General features: G+C 46.0%; 1 protein-coding gene across 1 annotated transcript in view; it reads right to left on the reverse strand.

Annotated features, from left to right (window-relative positions):
- LOC141106887 (uncharacterized) overlaps positions 1-16,011 on the reverse strand; it is a 53,382-nt gene that overhangs the window by 10,352 nt on the left and 27,019 nt on the right. Inside the window, exons 8-11 of the mRNA XM_073597816.1 lie at positions 13,342-13,650; positions 13,084-13,230; positions 11,769-11,910; positions 7,460-9,399 (exon numbers count right to left, since the gene is read on the reverse strand). Coding sequence (XP_073453917.1) covers positions 7,460-9,399; positions 11,769-11,910; positions 13,084-13,230; positions 13,342-13,650 — 2,538 coding nt within the window. The remainder of the gene's footprint in view (positions 1-7,459; positions 9,400-11,768; positions 11,911-13,083; positions 13,231-13,341; positions 13,651-16,011) is intronic.

The raw sequence follows: 16,011 nt of genomic DNA on the forward strand, positions 1-16,011 counted from the left end.
CATCTGACCCATGAAATTGTCCTGCAAGACATTTAGGAACTGGCGAGCCTTAGATGACTGCACCGTTCCCTCTGCCCAGTCTATGTCTTGATAATTAAAATCCCCCATTATGATAACACTTCCCATCCTTGCTGCTAATCCAAATTGTGATAGGAGGTCCATCTCCCCCTCCTCCCTCAGGTTAGGGGGCCTATAGCATACTCCCAGTATTATTTTCCTCTTAGCTTCATCCCTTTGCAGCTCTACCCATAAGGATTCCACCTCCTCCCTAGCTCCCTTATTGATGTCATCTCTCACATTCACTTGTACATTATTCTTGTTATATAGGCATACCCCTCCCCCTTCTTTACCCTCTCTATCCCTGCGATAAAAGGAATACCCTTGAATGGTTGCCAGGCAATCATTAGAGCTGTTGAATCAGGTCTCTGAAATTCCCACAAAATCTAAATCCTCCTCGTTCAACAGTATCTCTAGCTCACCCATCTTGTCTGCCAGGCTCCTGGCATTGGTGAACATGCCACGTAGTTTAGACCGGTCGCATACTGTACTCTTATTTGGTGTTCCAAGATTGCAAATAGGAATTGTTACTATTCTTACCTCGGATTTATGTGCTTTAGTCAACCTACCACTAATGCCCCCAATACTACCCTCTGGAATATGTTCATTGCTGACTATCTCTTCCTCTGGACCCTTCCCCCCGTCGCCTAGTTTAAAAACCCCTCTAACTTTTCGGCCATCTTCACTCCCAGCAGATCTGCACCCTCCTCATTTAGGTGCAGTCGGTCCCTTCTATAGAACTGGTGACTGACTGAGAAGACGGCCCAGTTCTCCTGGAACCCAAACCCCTCCTTACTACACCAGCTCCTCAGCCACTTGTTTACTTCCCTAATCGCCTTCTGCCTTTTCGGTGTGGCTTGAGGTACCGTTAGTATTACTGAGAATACTACCTTGGAGGTTCTTTTCCTCAATTTAGCTCCTGAGTCCCTAAAATCGTTCTTTAGGACATTCCATCTGCCTCCGACTTTGTCATTGGTGCCAACGTGCACCATGACAGCCGGGTCTTCCCCAGCCCCTCCCATTAATCTGTCCACTAGATCCATGATGTACCAAACCCAAGCACCCGGTAGACAGCATACAGTTTGGTGCTTCAGGTCTTTGTTACAGATTGGCCTCTGTCCTTCTAAGAATTGAGTCCCCTACCACCAGAATCTGTCTATCCTTTCCCTTCGCTTTCCCCCCACTCTCACTGGAGGAGTTCTTCCCCTGGCAGCTAGGAGAGTCCCTCAGCTCCAGCAGTGCTGGGCCCTGACCGGTTTCACCAATGTCACTCAAAGGAGCGTACTTATAGGGATGCTCCAGCCCATGATCGGCCTCCCTGGCACTTCCCCCTCTATCCTTCCTGACTGTCACCCATCTGCACCTCTTTGTCTCCACCCGCCTCTGTGCTGGCACCTGACGGGTACGTTCCCAGCTCTCCTTTAGTATGGAGGGTCTTCTCAGTGCTGACAGTTGCTTCACTAGATTCAGAACCTGGGCTTCCAGGGAAACAATGTGCTTACATTTTGCACAGCAGTATTTGCCCTCGATCGGATGATCAAGAAATGCATACATGCTGCAAAATGTACACCGAGTCGCATATATATATATATATATAAGCATATACGTCCAAAATGAAGACAATGTTCCAGCAACATAAGTGGGGGAATTGTTCTAACCCTGAAAGGGTTCATCTACATTTCCACACTATATATGTGAGTATCATCATCTGCTGGAGATAAAAGACATCACAGTGACTATGGAGGAAGAGGACGGACATGACGGGGGATTACTGGGTGTAAATAGAAAATAAGATCTTATTACCTCCTCTGCTGTAAAGTTCCAGCAATGTCTCCTCTCTACTTCCTCCTGACTCCCCTCTAACCTGGAACTTCCTGTCTGTACCTGACATCACGTCCTAGCTGTACCTGACATCACTTCCTGCCTTCCATAGAGACTTCCTGTCTGGGTACAAGTAAGATCACCATCTTGTGGAGATCAGAGGAACTGCAGCCCAGAGAAACATCTCATAGTGTGAACACGGCCTTGTGCTGTGTGTGTATGTACTGTATATCCTTATAGATGGGGTCATCTCCACTCCCACCAAGGGGGAGAGAAATATATTACTATTAGTCCAGCCTTCCTCCACTAGGAGTTTTTTGAAAAATTAAGAGGTTCGATATAGTGGCGCATGGCATTTTTTTGTAGTATATACATAGTTGCCAACAGTCCGGATTTTCTGATCATTTCCCCCACTGACACCAGTAAAGGGGCGCAATTGCTGCCAATGACACCAACCATGGGGTACAATTCCTCCCAATGACACCAATGATGGGGTCAATTCCTCCCAATGCCGAGACACAATTCCTCCCAATGACACCAAAATGAGACACAATTCCTCCCAATGACACCAATGATGGGACACAATTCCTCCCAAAGACACCAATGGCCACAGTTCATCCCCCATAAATTCTGAGGGACAATAAACTGGCCCTTTGCTTAGAAATATGGAGACCACTGCTCTATACTGACACACTGATATGTGGGGTCCTCTATACCAACACACCCCTCCACCACACACCGGAGCTCAGCCCCCTCCTTCCCCCAGGATCCCCAACACCGATCGCGCTCCTCTCCATCCTCTGGCAGTGTGATGAAGAAGGGAGTTGGGAAGAGATGGGAGGAGTCTGTCACCATAATATCACCTCAGGGGGGAGACCAACACCGGAAGAGAGCACCGGACAGTGTGGGGGACACCTTTACTGGGGAACCCCCACCACCAAGTCCCCCATAGTACGGGACTCCTCAGTTCAGTCTGAATAATGTGTCCAGATTTCAGGCAGACTGAAATGTAGACACATGATTCAAATCTGGGCTGTACAGGTGAATCCCGGACAGGTGGCAACCCTAACCCAAACCCAAATTGTTCACAGTTCGTCAAATGGGTAAACTGCCCCCAAAACCCATACTAGACCCTTATCCAAGCCTGCAACCTGGCTAGCCAGAAAAGGGTAGGACATGCGTGTGTTTCCCCTTCCACCTCCTCAACCATACCAGGCCACATACAATCAACATAGGGAGAGTATCTTACTAAGTCCATTCATTACTGATTTTAAAGTTGTACAAAGTATGAGCTCATATCGGGAAACATGAGGAATCTGTACAACATACGGCACCGGTAAATGTATATAATAAGATATATTGCGGCGCTAAAAAAAGTCCAAAAAGATCTGAAGAGTGGGAGGAGTCAAATCACCAGACACAGTGTAGATGTAGAAAGGGCACTCGTCACCACGTGATAATGTAGTCTGCTTACCAGAAGGCAAATAGAATTAAGCATGAATGGATAATTCTCAATGGCATCCAGCAACTCCAGCTCTCTGGAACCCCTCGTCAGACAACACCCTCCGTTTAACTTCCTTTACACATCCACAACTCCCAATGATCACATCAGAGATAGGGCTTTCCAGTATGTAGTCATCATAAACCCGGGAAGAGAAATGAAGGACCCATAGTGAAGCCCGTATTGATATTTAAAACAACTTTAATGTTGTAACTTACAGTTAGAAGTTTAAGTTACCATGCATCAGAGAAAGGACTAACGGCTGCAGCATTCAGCGTGCGGATGTCAACCTGCCCGACATGTTTCTTCCTAATGGATGTCATCAGAGGCACCTCTGATACGGGCTTCACTATGGGTCCTTCATTTCTCTTCCCGGGTTTATGATGACTACATACTGGAAAGCCCTATCTCTGATGTGATCATTGGGAGTTGTGGATGTGTAAAGGAGCCCCCAGATACCGCCCCCTACTGACCACTACACTCTGTACCCTGGGCTGTATTTGACATACTCCTGACCACTGCACTCTGTACCCTGGGCTGTATATGATATACTCCTGACCACTGCACTCTGTACCCTGGGCTGTATATGATATACTCCTGACCACTACACTTTGTACCCTGGGCTGCATATGATATAATCCTGACCACTACACTCTGTACCCTGGGCTGTATATGATATCCTCCTGACCACTACACTTTGTACCCTGGGCTGTATATGATATAATCCTGACCACTACACTCTGTACCCTGGGCTGTATATGATATACTCCTGACCACTTCACTCTGTACCCTGGGCTGTATATGATATACTCCTGACCACTGCACTCTGTACCCTGGGCTGTATATGATATACTCCTGACCACTACACTCTGTACCCTGGGCTGTATACGATATACTCCTGACCACTGCACTCTGTACCCTGGGCTGTATATGATATACTCCTGACCACTGCACTCTGTACCCTGGGCTGTATATGACATACTCCTGACCACTACACTCTGTATCCTGGGCTGTATATGATATACTCCTGACCACTACACTCTGTACCCTGGGCTGTATAAGATATACTCCTGACCACTGCACTCCGTACCCTGGGCTGTATATGATATACTCCTGACCACTACACTCTGTACCCTGGGCTGTATATGATATACTCCTGACCACTGCACTCTGTACCCTGGGCTGTATATGATATACTCCTGACCACTGCACTCTGTACCCTGGGCTGTATATGATATACTCCTGACCACTGCACTCTGTACCCTGGGCTGTATATGATATACTCCTGACCACTACACTCTGTAAAAACATTATTTTCGGGTAGCTCTAAACTGATGATTTGTAAAGTCTTTTAAAGTGTCACCCATGAACAATGTTTGGATATGGAAGATTGTCATCATTGCACCGACACACACAATATTTTTTCAATACATTTTTTATTATAATTTGAACAAGATTGCAGACATAAAATAAGGAAATAATAAAAGGTAGAAATCCGATTGGTCAGGAAAATCACTTGTTAGAATAATGGGAAGAAACTTCACTTCCTGCCAAACCTATAAAGTAATAAATCCCGATATGTGACGGCGGCACTCACTGCTACCAACTAAAATACCACCAAATCTAATACAACACAAAGTGTTAAACTGTACCTTTATATATCATCTAATACAGTGCCTTGAAAAAGTATTCATACCCCTTGCAATGTTCCACATTTTGTCAAGTTCCAACCAAAAACGTAAATGTATTTTATTGGGATTTTATGTGATAGACCAACACAAAGTGGCACATAATTGTGAAGTGGAAGGAAAATGATAAATGGTTTTCAAACTTTTCTACAAATAAATATGTGAAAAGTGGGGGGGGGGGGGCATTTGTATGGCGCCCCCCGGAGTCAATACTTTGTAGAACCCCCTTTCTCTGCAATTACAGCTGCAAGTCTTTTTGGGGATGTCTCTACCAGCGTTGCCCATCTAGAGAGGGACATTTTTGCCCATTCTTCTTTTCAGAATATCTCAAGCTCTGTCAGATTGGATGGAGAGCGTCTGTGAACAGCAATTTTCAAGTCTTGCCACAGATTCTCAATGTGATTTAGGTCTGGACTGTGACTGGGCCATTCTAACACATGAATGTGCTTTGATCTAAACCATTCCATTGTAGCTCTGGCTGTATGTTTCGGGTCGTTGTCCTGCTGGAAGGTGAACCTCCGCCCCAGTCTCAGGTCTTTTGCAGACTCTAACAGGTTTTCTTCTAATGCCGCATACACACAACCGGACTTTACGGCATACTTGGTCCGGCAAACCTGAGTCTGTCGGACAATTCGATCATGTGTGGGCTCCAGCGGACTTTTTTTTCTCAAAAGTTTGACGGACCTAGAAATGAAACATGTTTCAAATCTGTCCGACGGACTCGAGTCTGGTCGAAAAGTCAGCTCGCCTGTATGCTAGTCCGACGGACAAAAACGACGCAAGGGCAGCTATTGGCTACGAACTTCCTTGTTTTAGTCCAGTCGTATGTCATCACGTACGACTCCGTTGGACTTTGGTTGATCGTGTGTAGGCAAGTCCGTTCATTCGGAAAGTCCGTCGAAAAGTCCGCAGGACAAAGTCTGCCGTAAAGTCCGCTCGTGTGTACACAGCATTAGATTGCCCTGTATTTGTCTCCATCCATCTTCCCATCAACTCTGACCAGCTTCCCTGTCCCTGCTGAAGAAAAGCATCCCCACAACATGATGCTCCCACCACCATGTTTCACAGTGGGGATGGTGTGTTCAGGGTTATGTGCAGTGTTAGTTTTCTGCCACACATAGCTTTTGCTTTTAGACCAAAAAGTTCAATTTTGGTCTCATCTGACCAGAGCACCTTCTTCCACATGTTTGCTGTGTCCTCCACATGGCTTCTCACAAACTACAAACAGGACTTCTTATGGTTTTCTTTCACCAATGTCTTTCTTCTTGTCACTCTTCCATAAAGGGCAGATTTGTGGAGAACACGACTAATAGTTGTCCTGTGGACAGATTCTCCCACCTGAGCTGTGGATCTCTGCAGCTCCTCCAGAGTTACCATGGACCTCTTGGCTGCCTCTCTGATGAATGCTCTCCTTGCCCGGCCGGTCAGTTTAGGTGGACGGCCATGTCTTGGTAGGTCTGCAGTTGTGCCATACTCTTTCCATTTTCAGATGATGGATTGAACAGAGCTCCGTGATATGTTCAAAGCTTGGATTTTTTTTTTTATAACCTAACCCTGCTTTATACTTCTCCACAACTTTATCCCTGACCTGTCTGGTGTGTTCCTTGGCCTTCATGATGCTGTTTGTTCACTAAGGTTCTCTAAAAAAAACTCTGAGGGCTTCAAAGAACAGCTGTATTTATACTGGGATTAAATTACACACGGGGACTCTATTTACTAATTAGGTGACTCCTGAAGGCAATTGGTTCCACTAGATTTTAGTTAGGGGTATCGGAGTAAAGGGGGCTGAATACAAATGCCCCCCACACTTTTCACATATTTATTTGTAAAAAAAATGTTGAAAATCATTTATTATTTTCCTTCCACTTCACAATTATGTGCCACTTTGTGTTGGTCTATCACATAAAATCCCAATAAAATACATTTACGTTTTTGGTTGTAACATGACAAAATGTGGAAAATTTCAAGGTGTATGATTACTTTTTCAAGGCGCTGTATAATTGTTTTGTTTATTCAACAAATTTTTCAAAAATAAACCTCACCTAATTGTATGCGAAGGTTTCCACCCCAAAATGTACTCAGCCAATGAGAGGTAAGGACTCCATTTTTATTTTTCTCCTGCTATCAATGGCCGACACGGCACAACACTTCATCCATGTCTTTGGTGATCTCTGATCTCCTTATCAACTGTTTCTTCCATGATGAAGATCAGCCATGGAGTATATCTGAGGTGTATATCAGGGTGAGCTTCTTCCCCACATGTCCAGCAACATTCATATACAAGACATTTCCCACACTCAAGGCACTAATACACCTCGAGGGTTGTGTGGGACCCCTGATGTACAGGAAGACAGGACTTCAGTGAGGAACAATTCCCTCACTCAGGACAGGAATACGGCTTCTCACCTGTGTGCCTTCTCTGATGTTTGTCAAGATGGCACTTCTGTAAAAAACATTTCCCGCACTCAGGACAGGAATATGGCTTCTCACCCGTGTGCCTTCTCTGATGTTTGTCAAGATGGCACTTCTGTGAAAAACATTTTCCGCACTCGGGGCAGGAATGCGGCTTCTCACCTGTGTGCAATCTCTGATGACTATAAAGAGAGGACTTTGCTGAAAAACATTTTCTGCACTCAGGACAGGAGTACGGCTTCTCCCCAGTGTGAGATCTCTGATGTGCGACAAGTTCTAATTTTTTTACAAAACATTTCCCGCACTCAGAACAGGAATATAGGTTCTCACCTGTGTGCAGTCTCTGATGATAACTAAGAGTGGACTTATCTAAAAAACATTTCCCGCACTCTGAACAGCAAAAAGGCTTCTCCCCCGTGTGAGAATGTTGATGTGTGACAAGACGTGATCTATATAAAAAAGATTTCCCGCACTCAGGACAGGAATGTGGCTTCTCTCCCGTGTGAGACCTTTGATGTGTGACAAGACGTGATTTATATATAAAACATTTCCCACACTCAGGGCAGGAATATGGCTTCTCCCCCGTGTGAGACCTTTGATGTGTGACAAGATTTGATTTTTGTTCAAAGCATTTCCCGCACTCAGCACAGGAATACGGCTTTTCCCCTGTGTGGGACGTTTGATGTATGGAAAGATATGACTTCCTGGTAAAACATTTCCCGCACTCAGGGCAGGGATACGGCTTCTCCTGCGTGTGAGACCTTTGATGTGTGACAAGATTTGATTTTTGTTCAAAGCATTTCCCGCACTCAGGACAGGAATACGGCTTTTCCCCTGTGTGAGACCTTTGATGTATGGAAAGATATGACTTTCTGGTAAAACATTTCCCGCACTCAGGGCAGGAATACGGCTTCTCCTGCGTGTGAGACCTCTGATGTGTGACAAGATTAGATTTTTGTCCAAAACATTTCCCGCACTCAGGACAGGAATATGGCTTCTCACCTTTGTGAAATCTCTGATGTATGGAAAGTGTATACTTGTTTGAAAAACATTTCCCGCACTCAGGACAGGAATGTAGTTTCTCTCCTCTGTGAGTTCTTTTATGCACATTAAAATGGGATTTCAAATGGAAACACTTCCCGCACTCAGAACAGGAAAACCTCTTATCTGTTGGAAGGACGGCACCGTCCCCCACAGTCTGAGGTTCCTCAGGATAAGAGGAATACAATGGTCCGGCACCGTCCCTCACAGTCTGAGGTTCCTCACGATAAGAGGAATACGATGGTCCGGCACCGTCCCGCACAGTCTGAGGTTCCTCAGGATAAGAGGAATACGATGGTCCGGCACTGTCCCGCACAGTCTGAGGTTCCTCAGGATAAGAGGAATACGATGGTCCGGCACCGTCCCGCACAGTCTGAGGTTCCTCAGGATAAGCGGAATACGATGGTCTGGCACCGTCCCGCACAGTCTGAGGTTCCTCAGGATAAGAGGAATACGATGGTCCGTCACCGTCCCGCACAGTCTGAGGTTCCTCAGGATAAGAGGAATACGATGGTCCGGCACCGTCCCGCACAGTCTGAGGTTCCTCAGGATAAGAGGAATACGATGGTCCGGCACCGTCCCGCACAGTCTGAGGTTCTTCAGGATAAGAGGAATACGATGGTCCGGCACCATCCCGCACAGTCTGAGGTTCCTTTGAATAAGAGGAATACGATGGTCTGGCACCATCCCGCACAGTCTGAGGTTCCTCAGGATAAGAGGAATACGATGGTCCATCTACACTGTGTGGTGCCGGATGGACATTTGAGGTAGTCAGGTTTTCTCCTGGACTATACTGTGTGATGTCCTCATCTTCTACTTTACAGTCTGGAGACAAAGTGAGACAATCCTCTGAGGTTTTCCTCATCTCCCGTCCATCTACTAAAATAGAAATACAAAGATTATTACTAGACATGAGCAGATTGGTTCCCCTAAACCAGGACTCCGCCCACATCAGCAGCTTTGTCTCTGAGGATCTTACAATTCCCCCCTCAAGGTAACTAGTAAATGGGTCCTCTGATCTCCTACCAGTTCATTTCTTTACTATATTTTTGGGTAGCGCTACACTGACTTATCCCGTTTGTATCATTAGGTAGGTGGGGTGGAATCACCTTTATGGTGTGAGCTTGCAACCCAGTTTGGTTATTTGGGTGACTGCACAGATTGATTTTTTGATTATTAACCAATGAGAACTGTCCTTTATAGGAGTGACAGTGAGGAGGGCATTATGGGAAGAGTGTCCCCACCCCCTCTAACACTCATTACCATCTTGCCAACCCAAGCAGGACTGCACTTCCTTATTTAGTCCATGATTTAGTCATGAATAACAGCGGGGCTGAGCCCTACCAGAGGTCAGAGAGTGAGGATGGGGGGAGAACAACCAAGATGAAGACTGGACTGATCCTGATGACCACCATCATTGGATCACTGACACTACCCTCATTACCACTTCCTGTTTGAGGTTCCAAAGTGTGAGGATGTTATCACATTATTATCATTATGTAAAAGTCTGTGCTCCAATCAAATTATCAGATATAAAATGTCCCGCTGGTAGAAAATGGGTGTAACAAAAGAGAATATAGTAGTGTGTAGAGGGTAGAGAGCAGAAGTCAGGACTATGTAATGTACATCATATTGTACAAGATACAACAGTTAGGACTATTTAGTATCAGAATTATGTAATGTACAATATAGAGTATATAGAGCAGGGGTCAGGAGTATGTAATGTACAACATAGAGTATATAGTTCAGGGGTCAGGAGTATGTAATGTACAACATAGAGTATATAGTGCAGGGGTCAGGAGTATGTAATGTACAACATAGAGTATAAGATACAACAGTTAGGACTAGGGTTTCACCGATACCGATACTAGTATCAGTGTCGGTGCCGATACCGAGCATTTGCACAAATACTTTTGCTTGACCCGATACCCAACATCTGACAGCCGCTTCTCCTCCTCTCCTCCCCTCCCCCCGCAGCTTTCAGCTTCTTTATTAAAAGCCACACAGGGAGATTGGTGATTGTAACTCCCCCACCGCTGCACCGATCGTCCCTGACTGTCCCCTGTATACTCCTCCAGTCCCCCTCCATGTCCTCCTCTGCGTTCTCCGATCCCCCTCCATGTCCTCCTCCGGTTCCCCGTGCGCTCCTACCTGTGCTCTTCCGGTCCCCCCGCTTCCTCCTCCACGCACCATGCACTTCTCCAGTTCCCTGTGTCCTCCTCCACACGCTCCTCCCTGTGCTCCTTCGGTCAACCCCCCACCCCGTCTACCTCACTGCACTCCTCCGGTTCCCTGTGTCCTCCTCCGGTCCCCCTCTGTGCTCCTCCGCCCTCCCCTGTCCCAGATCTGTCAGAATGGAGATAGGAGGAAGGAGCCGGTATATATGTCATTTACTGGCTCCTTCCTTTTCTGAATGGACAGAGTCACTGACTGAGCATCATAAACTGTGTTTACGAAGCTTCAGTTTATGAATGAAGAGGAGCCTCTGTCTCCCGTCCATTCATCTTCAGTGCAGATGACGCTGCAGAGAAAGGGACTGGGGAATCTGTGTCCTCACTTCCTTTCTCTGTCTCAAAAGGGAGGTGTCAGGGGTCTGTTTAGACCCCGGACATCTCACCAAAGCCCCCCCCCCCCCCCCCCCAACAGGGTTGATTAAACAAAAAGGAAACATTGTGATAAATAAATATTTAAAAGTAAAATTGTAAAAATAATTAAAAATGTAATAAAAAAAACACTGACATTGCCCCCCCCCAATCACACACACAAAAGAAATCATTGTAAAAAATAACAAAAAAAATATAAATTTTAAAAACTAAAACTAAAAATAAAATAAGAAAAAAAAAAAACTACTGACACAGTCCACACCTCATCAGTGCCCATCAGTGCTGCATATTAGTGTCACTGTCACATGACATTAAAAAAAGTATCGGTAATCGGTATAGTGCTTGAAAAAATGTACTGGTCTTAAAAAAGTTGTATTGGTGCAACCCTAGTTAGGACTATATAGTTTCAGGAGTATGTAATGTACAACATAGAGTATATAGTGCAGGGGTGAGGAGTATGTAATGTACAACATAGATTATATAGTGTAGGGGTGAGGAGTATGTAATGTACAGCATAGAGTATATTGTGAATGGGTCAGGAGTATTTAATGTACAACATAGAGTATATAGTGAAGGCTTTAGGACTATGTAAAGTGCAATATACAGTAAATGATATAGTGAATATATTTACTAATAATGACCAACCTGTGCTGATTTCTGTAGAAGTGTCCTTCTTTATAAATGTCGTCGTTATTCCATCCTCCTCCATAGACTGCTGATCATCCCTCGTATACGTCTCTTCTTCTTCTGATTTAACCTCAACTTTTATATCTATCAGATCTTCACCCTAAACCAAGAGAAGGATAGAAACTTAAAATCTAATATGTGACATCACATACAGAAAATGTGACGGAGTCACATTAGGTGGGGGGGGGGGCCCGTGGAATGCAGCTTACTTAGAGAGGTTGGGAAATTCCTTATTCAGCTCCTCAGGACCCCTCTTATGTGTAAGTTACCCTGTGTGTATTAGAGGCACAGGGTGACCAAGAAGCCCAGTCTGGTCTGCTGTAACCAGACTCATTTTGTTTTACCCCTGCTATCCTGGGTCTTTTATGTGTGGTTTGTGTTGAAAGTTGGAGAGGCTCCTTCACTTGGGACAGAAATATTTATCAACAATATCCCTCAATAAATATATGAAGATAAATTAATTCCACTATATCAGACTACACGGACATTCTATGAGCTTTGCCTCATAGCCTGCTGTAGACCGTTGCCAGGCAGTGTGCTTGATTAATCAAAGTATTGCTTAGATGTGGATTCCATGGTTAATTGGATCTCCTATTGTTTCTGTCTGTCTGATAGTATTGTCTCCTCCACCTAGGCTGGCTTAAGTGACTAGTTAATTAGTTCAGGTTAATTATATCACTGTCAGCAATTAGTTGCTAGAGGTGGATTAGCATATAGTATTTGTTGGTTGTTCCTTGGTTATGTTAATTATATTCCTGTATACAGTTGCCTTTGCATACGATAATGTGATCAGCCTTACCTGGTGTGTAGTATATAAATTCTGTGTGAGTATTCAATAAACAGTTCTCATACACGCTATTGTTGGCTAATCTTGTATGGTTCGCTATAATATCTGGTTCCTATGTCCAGACTGAAGGAAGCTGTATACTGACAGAAGCACCTAAGTGAGGTGTTGGACAGCTACTGGCAGGATCAACCAGGTAGCCAACGCGGCAAGCCGGGGTGGATAGGCTGCAGCTGGGTGGATGGCCACCGCGGAGCGAGGCGCCGGGGCGGCCCTCAGGCCTCCAGGGCCCAGGCACACCCTCCTCTCCCTATCGGCCCACCGAGCAGCTTCCAGAAAGCCAAAGTCTTTGGGTTCCAGGGGGAGTATGGATGCAAAGCTAAAGCTTCCACCTGACGGCCCCATGCCTTAAGCCTCCCACCTTTCATCACAGAATAGATTCACACATCGTCTCACAAGTCCATGTCCCAGATGTTCTCTTCAACCAACCTTGTAATGGTGAGGGATGGTGTGAGCTTGCTGTGTGGAATCCTGGGAAAACAGAGGATCTCCTCCCCCCATAGGCTGCTGAGCTCCACTCGTCAACATCTCTTCTTCCTCTTTAATCTCAGCTTTGATGTCTTCCAGTTCCTCATCCTAAACCCCAAAGATGAGAGAATATATATTCATAAAATGAAACAAGAGATTACATAGAAAAATAGCTTGTCATAGCTTAGAATTATGTTCTAGTTGCTCAGTCCCACCTACCTGATGATGATGGTGAGGGATGGTGTGACCTTCCTGTGTGGAATCCCAGGAATACAGAGGACGAGAACATCTCTCTGGTGGGCTCCAATTACTGGATCCATTCTCCGTGATGATGTCACCATCCAGACCTTGTCTGTTACTGGATAATGTCCCAAAATTCCCAGTACCGCTCACCTCTCCTGTCAGCAGCTCCATCATCTTCTTGGTGACTTCTAGAATCTTCTGCATGTTGTGTCTCTCGGGTTTTAGGGAGTCACATGAAGGCACTGTGATGGTCATATGATCACCTGACTTCAGAAGAGTAAATCTCTGTATTGAGAAACCAATAGGAAAATCAAATTAGAATCCCAGAATTCTCCTCACCTCTCCGGTCAGGTCTGTGTTTTATTAATAGAGATAAGAGTGATGTCATGTGACCTCCTAGAATCCTCCTCACCTCTCCAGTCAGTAGGTAGATGATCTCCAGGGTGAGGTTTAGGATCTTCTCAGTCATGTGACTCGGGTCCTCCTCCATCTGCATTTGTGCCGCCATTTAATCTATACAGGTCTCCTTGTAGATGGATGACTTTCGTAACTGAAAGTAACAATTATTTGGATGGTATTGGTCGCACAATAATAGGATGTGAGGGGGGTAATAGGAGGGTTGCTGTACATTTAAGAACTACTGACCCCCTGTGAACACATTTAGTTTGAACTATTTAGTGTTTGTTACATTTTCGAGGTCTCTGGACCCTCTTGGCCTGCTCGATTAGGAATTTGTTTGCTCTGTTGGGTTTGTTTTTGTTTCTGAACTGGTTTTGATTACTTTTAGATCTGCAGACAAGGAATGATAAATACAATCCTTCTTCTGTCTTCCTGATTTGGTCGGAGGCAGTGCTGTGAGGTCAATGTAGGGTCATCTTGATGTCCAGGAAGGGGAACTTGCTGACTTTTGACCGGAGTTCTGGGATAATCTAGATAATTGGACAGAACTCCGACTGCAAGGCTTCAATCTCTGGCAGCATGCTTACTGATAGTGGTGAAGTCACTGTCACTCTCTACAGTAAGAAAAGGGATTGGATTGGAGAAGAGGGGGGATTCTGTTGATGGGGTAAAGGGCTGGGGGCAGCGGTGGAATGTGCACTTGCAACTGGGCCCCTGTGTTCAGCCACTGTCGGGGGGCCCTAGCAGGGTTACGGACGCAGGGCTCTGAGTTGAGAGTGTTTCTCTCACACAGCCCAGAGCCTTCAGTGACAGTTCCCCCTCCTCCCTCGCATGGATGGAAGAGGAGAGAGATGATCTGTTCCTTCTCCTCCTGCTCCTCTCATCCTGTGTGCACCGTGGGAAGTGTGAAGCTAAGAAGCTGAATTTAGTCATTCAGCTGCTGGGCTTCACAATTCCTGCGATGCACACAGGAGGAGAGGGCAGGGGGAGAAGGAACAGATTGGCTCTCTCCTCTCTCATCCATGTGAGGGAGGAGGGAGGGGGAAATGTCAGTGAAGGCTCTGGGCTGTATGAGAGAGGCGCTCTTAGTTTAGAGTTCTGCTGAGGAGGCACTGATAGGCAGCATTTATGAGCACTGATAGGCAGCATTGTTAAGCACTGATAGGCTGCACTGATGGGCACTGATAAGCGGCATTGATGAGCACTGATAGGTGGCACTGATATGCGACATTAATGAGCACTGATAGGCAGCATTGATGGGCACTGATGGGGCTGCACTGATAATCTGGGCAGTGATGATCAGTGCCCAGATTATCAGTGTAAACAATGTACTGACAGTCTTTCAGGTCAATGGCTCTCTTTTCTCCACACAGACACAGCGTGGGAGGAAAGGACTGACGATAACGTGCAAGTCTGTTTACATGTGATCAGCTGACCACTTCATAAAAAGGGCCATTGTGATTGGCCCTTTACCGTGATCTGTGGTCAGCCAAAGGACACAGCAGTCACAGAGTGCAATGGATGCACACCCAAGGAGGTACGTGGGAGGCAGGGTTATGGGAGGATGTCCATAGACGCCCTGCCAGAACTGGAAGCCGTGGGCTCGGATGGAAAAAGGGGGGAGGTCTGGGCGGCCCTTCATGGTTTTTTGCACCGGGGCTCTAAAGGTTCTAGTTACACCTCTGGCTGGGGGGGGGGGGGGATTTTGTTCTCCTCCCTCCAATGAAAGCCCAGCAGGGGTTTGTTCTCTTAGTTGTCAAGTATACTGTAGTATCCAGGACCTTGAACAGAGTGGCGGTGGGTTCCTGGTGTTCTGAATTCCAGTACCAGGATCTGACTCAGTCTATGTCTTGGGAAGGTATTGGACGGCTCCCTCAGACCCACAACACGGCCTGCTAAATGAGTCTGTGCAAACAGATCCTCTAACAACGAGTGCGTACCCAGGGTGAAGGGCCTCCATTCTTCATGTTGTCCTGAAACATATTACTTGATCAGTAACATAGGAAGAAGGTGAAGGCTGCCTTCATTTCGTGGCAGGGGTTCTGTAAGGGGGTCTGAAAACCAAAAGCCCCCCACCACCACCACCACCTTAGAGGCCCTCTGAGCTCTACAGCCTCCTTTTCCCTCACATCCTTGACTGACCCCTCTGAGTCCTTCAGAAACACCATCATCTCATAGGTACCCAGAGTCTCTAGCCCAATTACCCCCTCACAGTCTCTCAGCTCTTCTACTTTCCTCAGAAACCTC

Source organism: Aquarana catesbeiana, linkage group LG08, assembly GCF_042186555.1.
Source record: "Aquarana catesbeiana isolate 2022-GZ linkage group LG08, ASM4218655v1, whole genome shotgun sequence".
NCBI lineage: Eukaryota > Metazoa > Chordata > Amphibia > Anura > Ranidae > Aquarana > Aquarana catesbeiana.